Source organism: Hyla sarda, chromosome 9, assembly GCF_029499605.1.
Source record: "Hyla sarda isolate aHylSar1 chromosome 9, aHylSar1.hap1, whole genome shotgun sequence".
Taxonomy (NCBI): domain Eukaryota; kingdom Metazoa; phylum Chordata; class Amphibia; order Anura; family Hylidae; genus Hyla; species Hyla sarda.
The window spans coordinates 18984012-19000836 of NC_079197.1; the positions used below are offsets into that span (position 1 = coordinate 18984012).

General features: G+C 43.7%; 1 protein-coding gene across 5 annotated transcripts in view; it reads left to right on the plus strand.

The window, feature by feature from the left end:
- CAMSAP1 (calmodulin regulated spectrin associated protein 1) overlaps positions 1-16825 on the plus strand; it is a 78939-nt gene extending 62114 nt beyond the window's left edge. For 3 of the 5 annotated variants that reach the window (XM_056541290.1, XM_056541292.1, XM_056541291.1), the window contains 6 exons: positions 1818-1990; positions 4908-5122; positions 12741-12843; positions 12926-13041; positions 13676-13794; positions 14563-16825. In XM_056541290.1, the coding sequence (XP_056397265.1) occupies positions 1818-1990; positions 4908-5122; positions 12741-12843; positions 12926-13041; positions 13676-13794; positions 14563-14865 (1029 nt within the window). In that variant the 3' untranslated portion in view covers positions 14866-16825. The remainder of the gene's footprint in view (positions 1-1817; positions 1991-4907; positions 5123-12740; positions 12844-12925; positions 13042-13675; positions 13795-14562) is intronic. The other 2 variants (XM_056541293.1, XM_056541294.1) reach the window with 1 other exon arrangement.

Genomic DNA, 16825 nt, shown 5'->3' on the forward strand with positions numbered 1-16825 from the left:
AGTAGCACTTGCTGGACACCATACAAAATTGTGTGCCAAAAAAACCAGCGACCGCCTCTCTGCGTAAGTGACCGAGAGGCATCATGTGGTTATTACAGCTGCGATCACATGGTGCCTTTTGGCAATCGGGCTAAGATGTGACCTAGTCAGCATACGATGCACGCTTTTGAACGTCATCCTGTAAATACGCAATAAAGAACAATACTCTGAGCCTCCTATAAATTCTGCGTGTTATGTTTTAAAGGGTTATGTCTTTATTGTAAGCTATGTATAGAGAGATACGTCACTCTCTAAATATTTGTGGGTGCAGGAGTAGGAATCCCAATCCTTTACAATGTGTAGATAAAACTTAGCACACCACTTTTGAATTGAATAGAGGTAACTTTATGTGCAATCCCAAAAAAATTATGACGTTTTGGTCCACATTGAACCTTCATCAGACCGGATTGCTGCGGAGGTATAAGCAATGAAGTTGGCATATATCCGTGTAGAAGGATATATATGGTGTTGCAACCTGTAGTCTCTAGAAGCATGTCATGACATTTTTTCAAATTGCAAATAAAGTTACCTTGATTCAATTCAAAAGTGGTGTGCTAAGTTTTATCTATTTACTGTAAACTATAGCATTTTGTTAGGGTTTGCCCAATGATCCATTGGGCCCCCAATTGATCCTGAGAATGAGGTTTGATGAAACTCTAGTTTTTTTTTTTTTTCTCTGCACAGCGCCACTCTGAGCCACCTGGCTGTGCAGGGAATTGCAGCCAGACCTACTCAATTGAGCAGAGCTGTGCAGTGTGTGGCCTGGATCAGTGCTTTTCTGGGAAAGACTAAGAAGGGGCCACAGAACTTATACCAACATTTCCTCCCCTCATTGTTTGGATCATTGGGGGGTCTCAGAGGGTTAGACCTCCAACAGTCTTGAAGCGATGGCTTATTTTAATTATATGTTATCAGTTTAGAACAGTGTTTCCCAACCAGTGTGCCTCCAGCTGTTGCAAAACTACAACTCCCAGCATGCTGGGAGTTGTAGTTTTGCAACAGCTGGAGGCACCCTGGTTGGGAAACACTGGTTTAGAAGATAGGGATATCTGGTATTATTTCTGGTAATAGTATTCTTATAAATGTGCAGTAGACTAAAAGGTTTGAAGTTTAAAGGGGGTTATCCAGGTAAAAAACTTTTTTTTTTTTGGCTCCAGAAAGTTAAACAGATTTGTAAATTACGTCTATTAAAAAATCTTAATCCTTTCAGTACTTATGAGCTGCTGAGGTTGAGTTGTTATTTTCTGTCTAAGTGCTCTCTGATGACACGTGTCTCGGGAACTGTCCAGAGTAGAAGCAAATCCCCATAGCAAACGTCTTCTACTCTGTGCAGTTCCCGAGACAAGCAGAGATGTCAGCAGAGAGCACTGTTGCCAGACAGAAAAGAAGAACTCAACTTCAGCAGCTGATAATTATTGGAAGGATTAAGATTTTTTTAATTGAAGTAATTTATAAATCTGTTTCACTTTCTGGAGCCAGTTGCTATAAAAAAATTTTTTTTTTTTCCTGGAATACCCCTTTAATGAAATTCTCTAACAGTCTCCCTCCTGCCAGTACCCCCTATAGCTTGCTGTGTATGCCCCTTTAACATTTTTCTTGTCAAGGAAATATCGGAGCACTAACTTTTTAGTAAATTGTATTTTTGCTTTGTGACCTGTGTGCTCTCCTCCTTTACACCTAGACTTTAAACACACTTAATAATGTAATGTTTATATCACAAACGATGCTATGGGTGGGATGAACCATTCTAGATACAGACCTGTATTCTTTTCATGCAGGCTTTGCATGATAACGGTCTGAATAAACTCTTCCAGGATGAGCAGAAAGCAGAGGATGAGCTGGCTAAGAAGCGGGCAGCCTTTCTCCTGAAACAGCAGAAGAAAGCAGAAGAAGCTCGGCTCAGGAAGCAGCAGCTAGAAGCAGAGGTAGAGCTAAAGAGAGATGAAGCTCGGTAAGTGAGATCAGAATGTGGCTATGGGTTTAACTTAAAGGAGTACTCCGGTGCACACTTTTTTTCATTTTATCCCGTCCGGGCTGCAAAATAAAAGAAAACACACTTTATCTTACCTGCCAACGAGTCCCCGGAGCTCCGGTACAGGTGTTCGGTCCCCGGGCTGTATTCTTCTTACTTCCTGTTAGCCCGGCACGTCACACGGAGCTTCAGCCTATCACTGGCCGCAGCGATGTCCCGCCTCGGCCGGTGATAGGCTGAAGCTCCGTGTGACGTGCCGGGCTAACAGGAAGTAAGAAGAATACAGCCCGGGGACCGAACACCTGTACCGGAGTGTACCAGAGCTCCGGGGGCTCGTTGGCCGGTAAGATGAAGTGTGTTTTCTTTTATTTTGCAGCCCGGACGGGATAAAATGAAAGAAGTGTGCACCAGAGTACTCCTTTAATGGTAGTTTTTGTCTCAGGATTTGATTAGCTGTTCCTAAACCTAAGTCTGGTGAGTAGTACAGTGGTCCCTCAACATATGATGGTAATACGTATGACGAGGGATCTGTGCAATAGCAATACAGAAAGTTATACTCTCTCGTCCCTGCCACTCCGGACCGTCACCGTTTCCCATGCATCGTCGCCGCTGTCCTCACGTCCCCGGGTCGTCCTAGCCGCTCCGGCCCATCACCACTGCCCTGGATCGTCGCTCTTCATCGCCGTCATCACGTCACTGCGCACGCCGCTCCTATTGGATGACGGGACGGCGTTAACGGCAACGTGATGACTACAAAGGAGAGGGACAGCCATGCAGCGGAGCCTGAATAGGACGGTCTGGAGCGGCGGGGATAGGTGAGTGTATTATAGTGTAAATATACCTTTCCATCCAACGCTTTCTATGGCCATGTTATTCCAAGGTACAGTATCCACTTTTGTTGGTGTAACTTTTAGACCCATTAGCCATCAGTGTGTTAGAGAAGGTGCTGGGGTTGGATCCTTACAGCGATGCTGGGTATCCTAGACTGACAAAGCATACCTCTAATGACAGCACTGTGCACAATAGTGATTTTTCAAAATGACATTCAAAATTTGGCGGGTAAATTCCTGAATTGGGGCGCTGTTCTCTCCCCGCTTTAACTATGAGTTCTATAGAATCACATTACACTGAGTCTCGTGCTGGAGTTGGGTACTATAAAGGTGGAGCTGGAAACTCTGCCTCACAGCGCATAGAAATACTGTGCAAAATCCCTGAATATTAAATGAACGGAAGTTAGACAAATTATTATTGTGCACATTAGCGGTACCCTTTAAGGAGCTAAAAGGACAACTCTGATATTACATAATAAAAAAACCATTCAGTAAATTTATCAAAGTGACTTTATCACGTCTATTCAGCTAAGGCCGACACTCCCCCTCCCATAGACATGAATGGAGGGGGCGTGATGTGATATCATGAGGGGTATGGGCAGTGACGTCGCAGTCACGGCCTTCGGCTGTTCAGAATGCTGGAGCACCGGAGTACCCCTTTATAGCCAGCTCCTTTTTTTTTAATTAATGCCTCCCTGGGTTACCTCTTTATTGGTGTCACTGGGACCCCCTGTTGTCTCCCAATTGCAGACACTCACAGGGAATAAAAAAGTGTCTGCTATTGGAAGATGTTTCCTATTGGGGAAAAAAAGGCTCAAAATTCTTTCTAAATGACGGAATACTGTCCTGTACTCACTCAATATTGCTAAAAAGCAATATTACAGTAGAATCTCCCAGTGTTGTTTAATCTCCCCTTATCCCTCCCCTGTATCATTTCATCCCCCCTTTATACTCTTTGCTACCTTATCCCCCCTGTGCCTTGTGCGAAATTATCACCTCTTACCCCCTGTGCCACATCATTTCCTCTTATTCCCCCATAATTACCTTTTGTGTAAATTCAACACCCCCCTCTTTATGAAGTGGCACAAGGGGATAAAGGGGGAATGAAATGGCACGAGGGGGATAAAGAGGAAATTATACGGCACAGGGGTAATAAATGGGGGACTGGTTTGGCACGGGGGGGGGGGGGGGGGATTCTGTGGATGTACAGAAGCAGGAGACCACTGTTTAAGCAGAGGTCTTTTTCTTCTGTGCTGGAGCTTCGGCAGGGGGGTGAAGCAGGGACCTTGGCCCCTTACTGTGGTATTGGCTGTACCCCCCCTGACGGCGGCCCTGTGTACAAGGTAGGGCTGGCACATAAGCCTGGTTGTCCCCCCTATTGGGAGTGTTTTGTCCCCTTTCGGGTGTGTCTGCATTCGCTATCGGGAATGTCCCCTATTCGGAGGATGCAAATAAATTGTCTTATGGGACATAAAAACTGTCCACTATTGGGAGGTGTCCGCTATTGGGTGTCCACTAAGGGAGATTTTACTTTATAAATGTTTGAGATGTGAATATATGTTCAGTGATTGAGGCTGACTTTAGTCTGACAGTATTTAGTTAGAATTTTTGGTTAGTATCCTGGTTTGTAGGCCAGACCAGGAGCACATACAAAACACAGGTTTCCAATGGATTTCCTCCCACTTTGTTTCACTCCAGGCTTACAAATTCTTATGCAAAATGCTGCTGTGTAAAGGAGGCCTGAATTCATAGTGGGTGTCTGGAATTTGAAGAAATTAATTTAATTGTAGGAAATGTTATCAAAGACAAAAAGTATCCATCTCCTCTATTAAAACTGCAGATTCTCCAGTGGTCTTTTATTTTTCTGCAGCAATCACATGCTGTACTTCCAATGGAGCCAGTTGTTTGCTTCAGTGGTGATGCTGGCATTTGTGGCCCCAGACCACTGCTGATTTGTGTTAGTTTTTTTTTGTGTTTGAACATTTTCTCTTGTGCGGACACCCTATTCTAATTATGTGCATATTTTAATGTATATTAAGAATCTCTCTCTGTTATTTCCAATTTAGTCGCAAGGCTGAGGAAGATCGTATACGGAAGGATGAAGAAAAGGCAAGAAGGGAATTAATAAAACAAGAATATCTTCGAAGGAAGCAACAACAAATCTTAGAAGAGCAAGGATTAGGAAGGCCCAAACCAAAGCCGAAACCTAAGAAAACTCGGCCTAAATCTGTCCACAGAGAGGAATCCTACAGTGACTCAGGAACTAAATATTCCTCTACACGTAAGCTTTTGTTTTACAGTAGGTCTCTGTCCATAAAAATGGTTAAAGGGGTATTCAGGGCAAAAACATTTTATCCCCTATCCAAACCTTCTGTTTTCCGGGACTGGGGACGTGAGGTCATGCCACGCCCCCTCCATTCATGTCTATGGGAGACATGAATGGAGGGGGCGTGGCGTGACGTCCCCAGTTACGGAAACCCGGAGGTTTCTGAAACCCGCATAGAATGTGGGTGCTGCAGGGAGATCGCGGGGGTCAGACATCTTATGCCCTATCCTTTGGATAGGGGATAAAATGTTTTTGCCCAGAATACCCCTTTAAAAGAAAAACTTTTGATTTGAAATAATTTCATACTCTGCTGGGAGCTCTTTCTGATTTTTGTGTGAAATATGGGATTGTTGCTGGAGTTTTTAACCGCTTCACAATGAGTCCCTTTGTCTTAAAATATCTGGCACTGTCATGTGGGCCTTAATCACAGCATTGTACATTGGCGCATTCTGCTGTAAGGCTATGAAGAGAGCGCATGAGCTGTGCTTGCTTTATAAACTGTGAGTGGCAGCTAATGGTAGCATGGCAATCACGCTGATGTCTCTTTAACCTCTTAAGTGCCATGATGAAAGACTACTAGAAGAATGTTACTGTAAGGAAGCAATGCAATAACATAGCATTGTTCAGTATAAGCAATTTAATGACTGCTTATACTGAAATGCCACCAGCTTAGTAAATTCACCGCATTTTTTTCCATTTTTTGTTTTAAAGGGGTACTCAACTTCTAGACATCTTATCCCTTATCCAAAGGATAGGGGATAAGATGTCTGATCGAGTAAGAATTCTGCTTCGGTCAGCCGTTGTCGTGACATCATGCCACCCCCCTGCATTAATTTCTGGGAGGGAAGCATGTCGCTCAACCACAGCCGTCACGCCCCCTCCCATAGACATAAGTGGAGGGAGCATGACGTCTGTGGTCGCCTGTAATCCGGCACGGAGCTCCCTCCATACAGCGGCCGGACCCTCCGCAATCAGACATCCCCTATCCTTTGGATAGGGCTTGAGAAATCTAAGGGTGCAGTACCCCTTTAACCCCTTAAGGACGCAGGACGTAAATGTACGTCCTGGTGAGGTGGTACTTAACGCACCAGGACGTACATTTACGTCCTGTGCATATCCGCGGGCATCGGAGCGATGCCCGTGTCATGCGCGGCTGATCCCGGCTGCTGATCGCAGCCAGGGACCCGCCGGCAATGGCCGACGCCCGCGATCTCGCGGGCGTCCGCCATTAACCCCTCAGGTGCCGGGATCAATACAGATCCCGGCATCTGCGGCAGTGCGCGATTTGAATGAATGATCGGATCGCCCGCAGCGCTGCTGCGGGGATCCGATCATTCATAACGCCGCACGGAGGTCCCCTCTCCTTCCTCCGTCCGGCTTCCGGCGTCTCCTGCTCTGGTCTGTGATCGAGCAGACCAGAGCAGAAGATGACCGAAAACACTGATCTGTTTTATGTCCTATACATAGAACAGATCAGTATTAGCAATCATGGTATTGCTATGAATAGTCCCCTATGGGGACTATTCAAGTGTAAAAAAAAAATGTAAAAGTAAAAAAAAAAGTGAAAAATCCCCTCCCCCAATAAAAAAGTAAAACGTCCGTTTTTTTCCTATTTTACCCCCAAAAAGCGTAATTTTTTTTATTATAGACATATTTGGTATTGCCGCGTGCGTAAATGTCCGAACTATTAAAATAAAATGTTAATGATCCCGTACGGTGAACGGCGTGAATGAAAAAAAAAAAAGTCCAAAATTCCTACTTTTTTAATACATTTTATTAAAAAAAAATTATAAAAAATTTATTAAAAGTTTTTTATATGCAAATGTGGTATCAAAAAAAAGTACAGGTCATGGCGCAAAAAATGAGCCCCCATACCGCCGCTTATACGGAAAAATAAAAAAGTTAGAGGTCATCAAAATAAAGGGATTATAAACGTACTAATTTGGTTAAAAAGTTTGTGATTTTTTTTTAAGCGCAACAATAATATAAAAGTATTTAATAATGGGTATCATTTTAATCGTATTGACCCTCAGAATAAAGAACACATGTCATTTTTACCATAAATTGTACGGTGTGAAAACGAAACCTTCCTAAATTAGCAAAATTGCGTTTTTTGTTTTAATTTACCCACAAAAATAGTGTTTTTTGGTTGCGCCATACATTTTATGATATAATGAGTGATGTCATTACAAAGGACAACTGGTCGCGCAAAAAACAAGCCCTCATACTAGTCTGTGGATGAAAATATAAAAGAGTTATGATTTTTAGAAGGCGAGGAGGAAAAAATGAAAACGTAAAAATTAAATTGTCTGAGTCCTTAAGGCCAAAATGGGCTGAGTCCTTAAGGGGTTAAATAATAAAATAAGTAAAAATAAAACACATTTTATATTTCTGTGTGCTAAATTGTGGGAACTACTAAATTATAGCATGATTGATCCCATACCGTAAATGGTGTAAAAAATAAGCACAACACTGCAGATTTCTCGATCGGCTCCATTGGGGGACACAGACTGTGGGTATATGCTGCTGCCACGAGGAGGCTTGACACTAGGCAAAAAGAAAAGTCGGCCCCTCCCAGCAGGATATACCCGCATACAGGCACCTGAGCTAATCAGTTTTAGCTTTGTGTGAATAGGAGACACACAGGCCTAGAGCTCTCCAGACCTGGTCGCTTATTTTTCTTATTTTTGAGTTTAGGGATGTATAGTTAGAATTTTGTCTCCCTTTTATTTTTTTTTAGGTGGGGTCTCAGGAACATAGCGTTGATTGTTTCCCCATTTGCGAAGAAGGGGCACAGGCATAGTTATGCACTGTCAACCACTTCTCGCCATCGGTCAGCACCTGGGGTTGTACCTCTGGGCCCTGCTCGTCTCGCTGTTTCAGCCCGGCATGATGCAGGTGTTTTACTAGCTGACTGATGACTTCATTAGGTAAGTTTTCTAAGGACAAGGTGAGTATTTCTCTACCTTTCTTTTCAGGTTTCTAGCCCTTCTCAAGATTCTAAACATCTTTAGCCCCCCCCCCCCCCCCCATTTGAAAATCTGGCAAAATTCGCCTTTGAAGCAGCAGGTTCATCTTTACTTCCTACCTTCGCTTCTGCTTGGGTTTCAAAAGCCGTTTCTGTCTGGGCTTCTCAACTCTGCCAGGGCATTTTGTCCAGGGTCCCTTCAGAAGATTTGCTGGATCCTGAACTTCAACTTTCCAATGCCAGAGACTATTTGTGCTCTGCTTCCATGCAGTTGGCCGTTGTACAGCATTTGTCACAGGTAATCTAGTGGTACTTCGTCATTCCATGTGGCTCAAGGCCTGGGACGCTGATGCTGCTTTCAAGAAATCTCTCGCTGAGCTTCCTTTTACTGGGTCTCGACTTTTTGGAAAACGTCTGGATGAGATTATCTCAGAGACGACTGGAGGTAACCACAGAATAAGTCTCGCTGTACCGACTCCCGAAGGAAGTCGACCTCCTTCCTATCCTTTCGGTCCTATGGCTCGAGTAGGGCGACCAGACCGGCACCCTCACAGGATAACAAGGCTCCTTCTTTCAACACCCGTCCTTCCTGGAAATCAGATAACTCTTCCAACCGTTTCACGGCCAAGTCGGGCTTCTGTAAGCCTCCCTCTACCTGAAGGGATGGCCCCACCCGAAGATTCTTCTTGGGTGGGAGGGCGTTTGTCCCTTTTCTGGGACATTTGGTCCGCCCACGTGCAGAACTCTTGGGTCCGAGTTGTCATTTCCAACGGCTATCTGATCAAGTTTACTTCTTTTCCAAGGGATTGCTTTTTTCATTCCACTTCCTTGGCAGCGGCCTTTCGAGTTACTCTTTGGACCCTTCTCTCTCAGGGAGTGATCGTCCCAGTTCCTCCCAAGGAGCGTTTTTCAGGCTTCTATTCAAACCGGTTTGTGGTTCCCGATCCTAGATCTGAAGCGTCTCAACAGTCACCTCCTACGTCATTTGCGTATGGAGTCTCTCCATTCTGTAGTGGCATCCATGGATCAAGGGGAGTTTTTGTCCTTGGTGGATATCCGAGACTCCTACCTCCACATCCCCATTTTTCCAGCACATCAGCGATATCTTCGCTTTGCAGTTCCAGAGGGACATTTTCAGTTTGTGGTCCTTCCCTTTGGACTGTCCACGGCTCCAAGGGCCTTCACGAAGGTCCTGGCGGCAGTGATCGCCATCCTGCGAGCACTGGGTATGCCCGGAATTCCCTACCTGGATGACCTCCTGGTCAAGGTCCCAAGCAGGGCCCAGAATCAAGAGTCTCCGTCTCACTCATTAGACCTTGTCCCGATTCAGCTGGGTGATCAATCAGGACAAGTCCAACTTGACTCCCACCCAATCTCTAATCTTCCTGAGCCTCAAGTTTGACACTACGACTGCCCGGATTGGGCTTCCGCTGGACAAGCGCCTTGCCCTATTATCAGGAGTTTGGATTCTCCGTGTCCTTTTCCAGTTTCCATTCGGTTTTGCATGGAAGTCCTGGGTCGGATGGTGGCGGCCATGGAAAACGTTCCTTTCTACAAGTTTCATTATCGCCCTCTTCAAATTTCTCTTCTGTCCTGATGGGACAAGTCTCCGCTATCCCTCGATCACAGGATCATTCTTCAATCCAGGACTCGCCAGTCCCTCCGGTGGTGGCTTTGGTCCCCTCTTCTTCGCCAGGAGTGATCTTTTCTGCCCCTCTGCTGACAGGTCATCACGATGGATGCCAGTCTCAGCAGTTGGGGAGGAGTCTTCAGAGAGCGGATGGTCCAGGGCCTTTGGTCCTCCCGAGAAGCCCTTCTCCCCATCAACATCCTGGAACTCAGGGCAATCTACCTTGCCTCCGCCATTGGGAAGGCCTTCTCCAAGACCGTCCTGTTCGTGTCCAGTCAGTCAATTGCCAGGGCGGCACACGCAGCTCAGCGGAGATGGCCGAGGTCTCAAAGATCCTTCTCTGGGCGGAGCTCAGAGTTCCCTCCATCTCGGCGATTCACATACCTGGGGTGAAAAATTGGGAGCCGGACTTTCTCAGCCCCCGGCGAGTGGTCTCTTCATCCAGAGGTATTTGCGAAAATTTGCAACCTCTGGGGCACCCCGGACGTGGACCTGTTTGCATCCCGCCACAACCAGAAAGTTCCTCTTTGTGGCGAAGTCCTGGGATACCTTGGCCCTAGCCGTGGACACCCTGGTTATTGCCTGGTCGCACTTTGCCCTCCCCTATCTCTTCCCTCCTCTTCCTCTCCTTCCCAGGGTCCTGAGGAAGCTCAAAGCGGAGAGCGTTCCCGCCATTCTTGTGGCTCTGGATTGGCCCAGGTGGGTGTGGTACTCCGACGTGGTTCGTCTAGTGGACGACGTGCCACTGCGCCTCCTAGGTCGTGCCGATTTGCTCTCTGTGTCCCCTTTGCCACCCCAATTTACTTTCGCTGAATTTTGATGGCGTGGTCGTTGAAACAAGGGGGCAAGGGGGTTCTCTCCCCAAGTAGATTGCACTAAAATAAAGGTGCACAAGCCCTCCTCTGCGAAGATTTACCACCGTACTTGGCGGTCTTTTTTTCGTTGGCTTGAATCTCACTCCTTTTCTCCAGTTAAGTACTCTCTCCCACGATTTCTTTCCTTTTTACAGTCAGGGCTGGAACATAGTTTGGCTCTCAGTTCCCTTAAGGGACAAGTTTCGTCTCTCTCCATTCTCTTTCAGCGTCCCCTGGCGTCTAATCCTCACATCCGGACTTTTCTACAAGGTGTGGCTCATGCGGCCTCGCCTTACAGATCCCCTACTCCCCATTGGGATCTAAATCTGGTTCTCAGTGCCCTGTAGGGTACTCCCTTCGAACCTCTCAGGGACGTTTCTCTTCGTCTCCTTTCCTGGAAAGTGGCCTTCCTCATTGCGGTCACTTCTATTCGGATGGTTTCAGAGCTGGCAGCCCTCTCCTGCTGCTCTCCCTACCTGGTCGTACACCAGGACAAGGTTGTTTTTCTTCCGGTTCTGTCCTTTTTACCTAAGATGGTAGCCGCCTTTCACCTAAATGAGGACATTGTCCTTCCGTCTTTTAGTCCTGCTCTGTCTCATCCCAGGGAACATTTGCTCCATGGGCTTGATGTGGTATGGGCTGTTCGGATTTACCTCTGTCACTTCTTCCTTTCGCCTGTGTGACCCCTTCATTGTGCTTACGGAGGGTCGTCGTAAGGTGCTTCCTGCTTGGAAGCCAACAATTTCACGGTGGATCCGTTCTGCTATTTTGAAAGCTTACCGCTGCAAGGGGGAGACTCCTGCTTTCAGGGTCTTGGCTCATTTCACTCGTTCTGTCTGAGCCTCCTGGGCTCTCCGCAACTGGGCTTCAGCCTTGCAAATTTGTAAGGTGGCCACCTGGTCGTCTTTACACACTTTAACAAAATTCTACCAGGTACATACCTTTGCATCTACTGATGCTAGTCTGGGTCGCAAGGTTTTGCAGGCGGCTATGGTCCAGCCTTCTGCCTAAGTAAAAAAAAAAACTTTTACCCACCCCCTGGGACTGCTTTGGTACGTCCCACGGTCTGTGTCCCCCAATGGAGCCGATTGAGAAAAGTAGATTTTTTTATGCATACCGTAAAATCTTTATCGGAGGATCCATTGGGGGACACAGCACCCACCCATTTATCCTCATGGTCCTGGTTAAGTTACCTGCCCGAGGGTGTTTTCAGTAAATTTTATTCTTTGGTTCCCTTTTTTTTTTTTAATTTTTTTTGTTGTTCTTGCCTTTCTGTCCTCTCCTACTGCTCTGGGACTAAACTGATTAGCTCAGGTGCCTGTGGGCGGGTATATCCTGCTGGGAGGGGCCAGCTTTTCTTGTTGCCATAGTGTCAAGCCTCCTAGTGGCAGCAGCATATACCCATGGTCTGTATCTCCCAATAGGTCCTCAGAGAAAGAGATTTTATGGTAAGCATAAAAATTCTTCTTTTTTTCTTCATATCATAAATCAGAATTTTTTTTATAAAAAGAGATCAAAAAGTCCCATCTAAAGCAAAATGGTACAAATAAGCAGATCATAGTGCAAAAAAAAGCCCTTAAACATCCCCGTAGGCATAAATAAACGATAGCTTGTAAATATGGGTTGTAATCGTATTGATCCACAGAATAAAGATAACAAGTCAGTTTTCCTGAAGTGCTCGGTGTACAAACATTACCCCCCAAAATTTGCAATTTTTTTTTGTTTTTTTTAGTTCATCCCTGTACACACACACAAATAGTTATGACACCTTTCATTTTACCATAAGATTTATGTTGAAAAAAAAAATCTTAAGTACAATTGGTCCTGCAACAAAAAAAGTTATGTCTCTTAAAAGACAAGGAGGAAAAAAGGAAAAAAATGGCTGTGTCCACAAGGCCAAAACCTGCAGTGTTCTTAAGGGGTTAATGGTAGGGAAAAGGTACAGAAAATATTGGTCGTAAGCATACAAACCTAAAACTGGTGCTTTTATCACCCTATTAATGTGACTGCAAACAAGCTCTTATTTTTATTTTTTATGTATACAATCCTTTGTGTGGGCTCTAGAAATTGTTTTCATGATATTTATTCAAATATTTGATGGTGTTTTTTTTGTCTTTACAGCGGATAACCTGAGCAGCGCACAGTCTGGTTCTAGTCTCTCTTTAGCATCTGGTGCAACTACAGAGGCTGAAAGTGTTAATTCTGGTGGAACGCCCTCACACAGGTATATGCTTTACAGATATTTTCCTGCAGGCATCAGTTTCTTCTGTATTCTTAACCATGGCGTTTACTTTTCATGACTGCAGGGTGGACTCTGTGGAAACACTGTCTGTGACAAGCAGGCACCAAAGCAGAACCGCAGAACGGGATTGGGAGAATGCATCCACCGCATCTTCTGTTGCATCTGTGGCAGAATATTCAGGTTCATTGAAAGTTTTAAATATTTGCCTGTGAAAATGGAAGTTTTTTTTGTTTTTGTTTTGTTTTTTTGTTGTTTTTTTTCTTCATTATAGTTGTGGTAGGTACATTTTCTGATGTACATTGAAATATAAAGGTTGCAAAAGAAATGGTTTTAACCCTTTAAGGGTTCAAACAGCCAAAAATGTGGGGAATGTCCATTCTGCACATTTGAATGATCCATCGAGCGTTAGGACCACTCGGAAATGCGCCGTCTTATAAACGACTGCATTTCAGAGCAGACATTCCACCCTGTGAACATAGCCTTACACGCTTGTTTGTGATAGTTTTCTAGATACCAGTCTTACCTGACCAGTCTGTTTTCAGCTATTGCAAAACTACAACTCCCAGCATGCCTGGAAAACCCTTGGCTGACCGGGCATGCTGGAAGTTGTCTTTTTGCAACAGCTGGAGGCACATTTATTGGGAAACACTGGTGTATATATATATATATGGTAAAGCTTTATAAATGTTGTTGTGTGGTAATGTGTGCTTCACAATCTTTATTGGCTCTGATTGTACATTTCTATATGACAAATTTCCTTTATATTCTAAGTTCTAAAATAATTAGAATGTTGACAACTTTAATTATTTTAAAGGTCCAAAACTTTATAAAGAGCCCAGCAGCAAGTCAAACAAACCAATAATACACAATGCTATTGCCCACTGCTGCCTTGCTGGGAAGGTGAACGAATCACAGAAGAACTCCACCTTGGATGTAAGTGTAGAATTTAATATGTGTGTTTTGTAATACCATGTTCACATATTCACTATTCTTTTTGAATTTAGGAGTGGATTCTGCCCCTATGTCCTTACAGAATCTGATGACTTTCAGTAGTTTATCCAGCTTAGAAAAATATCCCCTATACAAAGGGTAGGGGGATCAGTGTCAGATTGTGGGGGGTCTGACAGCTAGGATACCCTGTGATCTCATGCCCGGCACCCTCGCTCTCCTACCCAACAGAGCACGGTTTTGGTATGCATCCTTTATTTTTCTTTACGGGAGAGCTGAAGCTCTGTACTCGGGTATCTCCTGCTCTCCAATAGAGATGCATGGAGGGGGCGTGTTGATCACAGCTTCATGCAGAAGGAGGGCCGGGGCCCTGTAAAGGAGATTGCATGGGTCCTGGTGTTCAGACCACCCGCGATCTGACACTTATCCAACTTTCCTTTGGATAGGGGATATGTTTTTCTAAGCTGGACGACTTTAAAGCAGGTGTATAGCAGGAGTATATTATACCCAAATCACACCCAGTGGATCAAACCGGTGTAAAATAATAGACTTTAAAATTGATATCATGTTTATTATTACTATGTTTTAGCCATTACCAGATTTTCCCAATTGAATGATCTGCCAGCATATGCTAAAAAGTCCAAAGTGGACACGTGAATATAGCCTTAGGTTTACAGGGAAAATTTAAAATTCACTGATTTTTTATTTAATTTTTTTTGCATTGTATTGTTTTCTCATCGTCATCAAATGCAGGAACTAGAAAAGTGCGATTCCAACCACTACATCATCCTGTTCCGTGACGCCGGTTGTCAGTTTCGAGCACTTTATTCTTACTATCCAGACTCTGAGGACATCTGTAAACTGACTGGAACGGGCCCCAAAACCATCACCAAGAAAATGATTGACAAACTTTACAAATACAGTTCGGACAGAAAACAGTTTACTGTGATCCCCGCCAAAACCATGTCGGCCAGCGTCGACGCACTGACTATCCATAACCACTTGTGGCAAGCCAAGCGACCTGCATTGCCAAAGAAGAATCCGCTGTACAAGTGACACTCGGCTGAAAACACTGGTTTTAGAAGAAAATGTTTACGCCTTTCCTGCAGTGGATATAAACAGTGCGGCACTTTGAATGTTTTCTTTCTTTCTTTTTTTCCTCTTGAGTTTTAGTGTATTTTTTTTTCTTTTTTTTTCTAAAAGGGAAGTTTTAAAACTCGTTTTACACAGACAATGAGAAATCGTTCTCCTTCCTTTTTCTTCTTTGCTGCAAGGCCCATTTCAGATTTCTTTACACCAAAACAGTGGAATCAAAAGAATTACTCATTGACCATTTATTATTTTGTCCCCCCCTTTTTTTTTTTTCTCCATCATCACCATTTCCCTACAGGCAATTGGGTGATGTTTGCTGCGAAAAAATCAGAACTGACTAATTCTTCCCCATGAGGAACATAATGCATGTCGCAAAATTATTACCAAGTTGGTTTCTATTTACTTGAGGCGCCCCTAAACTGCTGTAAAATGATGAATCCTGGAAACAGGGAGGCAACTAAAAATAATAATTTGCAGCAGTTGGAGGGAAAATGAAATAAAAAACAAAAATAAATTATTGGAGCAAAAATAAAACATTGGATTGAAGGAAATGAAATCTCCGAAATGCAACTGTATTTACTGCTAGAATTAGTTTTTTCTTTTGTGCTGCTGATGTTTGCGAATATTCCTTAAAGTTGATCCTCTAGGAAATGTTCACACTACCAACCAATGGCTGTCCTGTAATCCACAGTTTATACTATGAAAAGATACAGTGATACACACCTGAAATATTGATTTTTGGATGTAATTTTTGTTTTGGGTTTTTTAATTTTATTATTTTTAATCTCCCCCCCCCCCCTCCCCCCCCATCCCTTGAGGTACAGTGGTATTAAAATATTTGCTCTAAATGATACATCCCGCAAAGTGTATTGGCATAGACGTAGATCAGTTCCACTCTGAGCACGGTACTTCTGTCTGTATAGAATATAATGGTGCACTTCTATATAAAAACAAAAATATGGAAAAAAAAATCAAAAACCAGAATCAGTCTTTCTTTTTAATGGTTTTATGATCTGTTAAGATTGCAATCTTTGCTGTGTTCTCGAACAAGAAGCACACGGTATAAACCAGAGCATGTGTGCGGTGATACATGTTTTTTTTATTTAAAATTTGGAGTGACTTATTTATATCTGGGAAGCTATTTTTGATTTTGTTTCTCCATTAAAAAAGACAAATTCCAGTTCTCATGTTTTCAAATCAAAAATTGCATTTAAAAAAAAAATATATATTATTATTTTTTGTTTTTTCCACGCTTACAATTGGGACAGTTTGTTACAGCGCTCAGCTTGGACTTGAAGGAAAGCTCGACCTCCATGGTTTTATTATTTCATGCACTTTGGATACATTATTTTTCTGTTTCACTAAACACGATGTGAGCTCCTTTTTTTGTTAAGTTGTCGTTATAATTAAACATAACACCGGAAATAGTTAAATATATTTTTTTGAGAGTATTATATATATTTTCTTTTTCTGTTTGCACTCGTCTGAAGTATTACTTGAATTACTTTGGTACAAAAAAAAAAAATTACTCATATTTGCTCTTAAATCCGCCTGGTGTGGAACTACAGATCCCAGCATTACACTCTGGATTTGTAGGTCCCTCAGTGTACGGCAAGACACTGCGTTGTTGTTAAATGTCTTGGGAGCAGGTTTGGTTCAGCAGATGTCTCCACCTTACGTGCCCCCACTCCCAGTTATGCCCCTTCTTCCATGTTGCTCGAGACTGCTGCAGTTCTGTATATATTCGTTGTCGATGTTTCTGTATATAACCGAAAGCTTTATAAGTCTACAGTGCATAAAGAGAATTTGTTATCATGCTCCCCCCTCCTCTGCCTGTGATCCCCATCCCTTTCCCCCTTCACCATGGTTATTTAACTCATATTTATTTTATGAAAGCACTGAAATTAAATAAAATTAAATACTC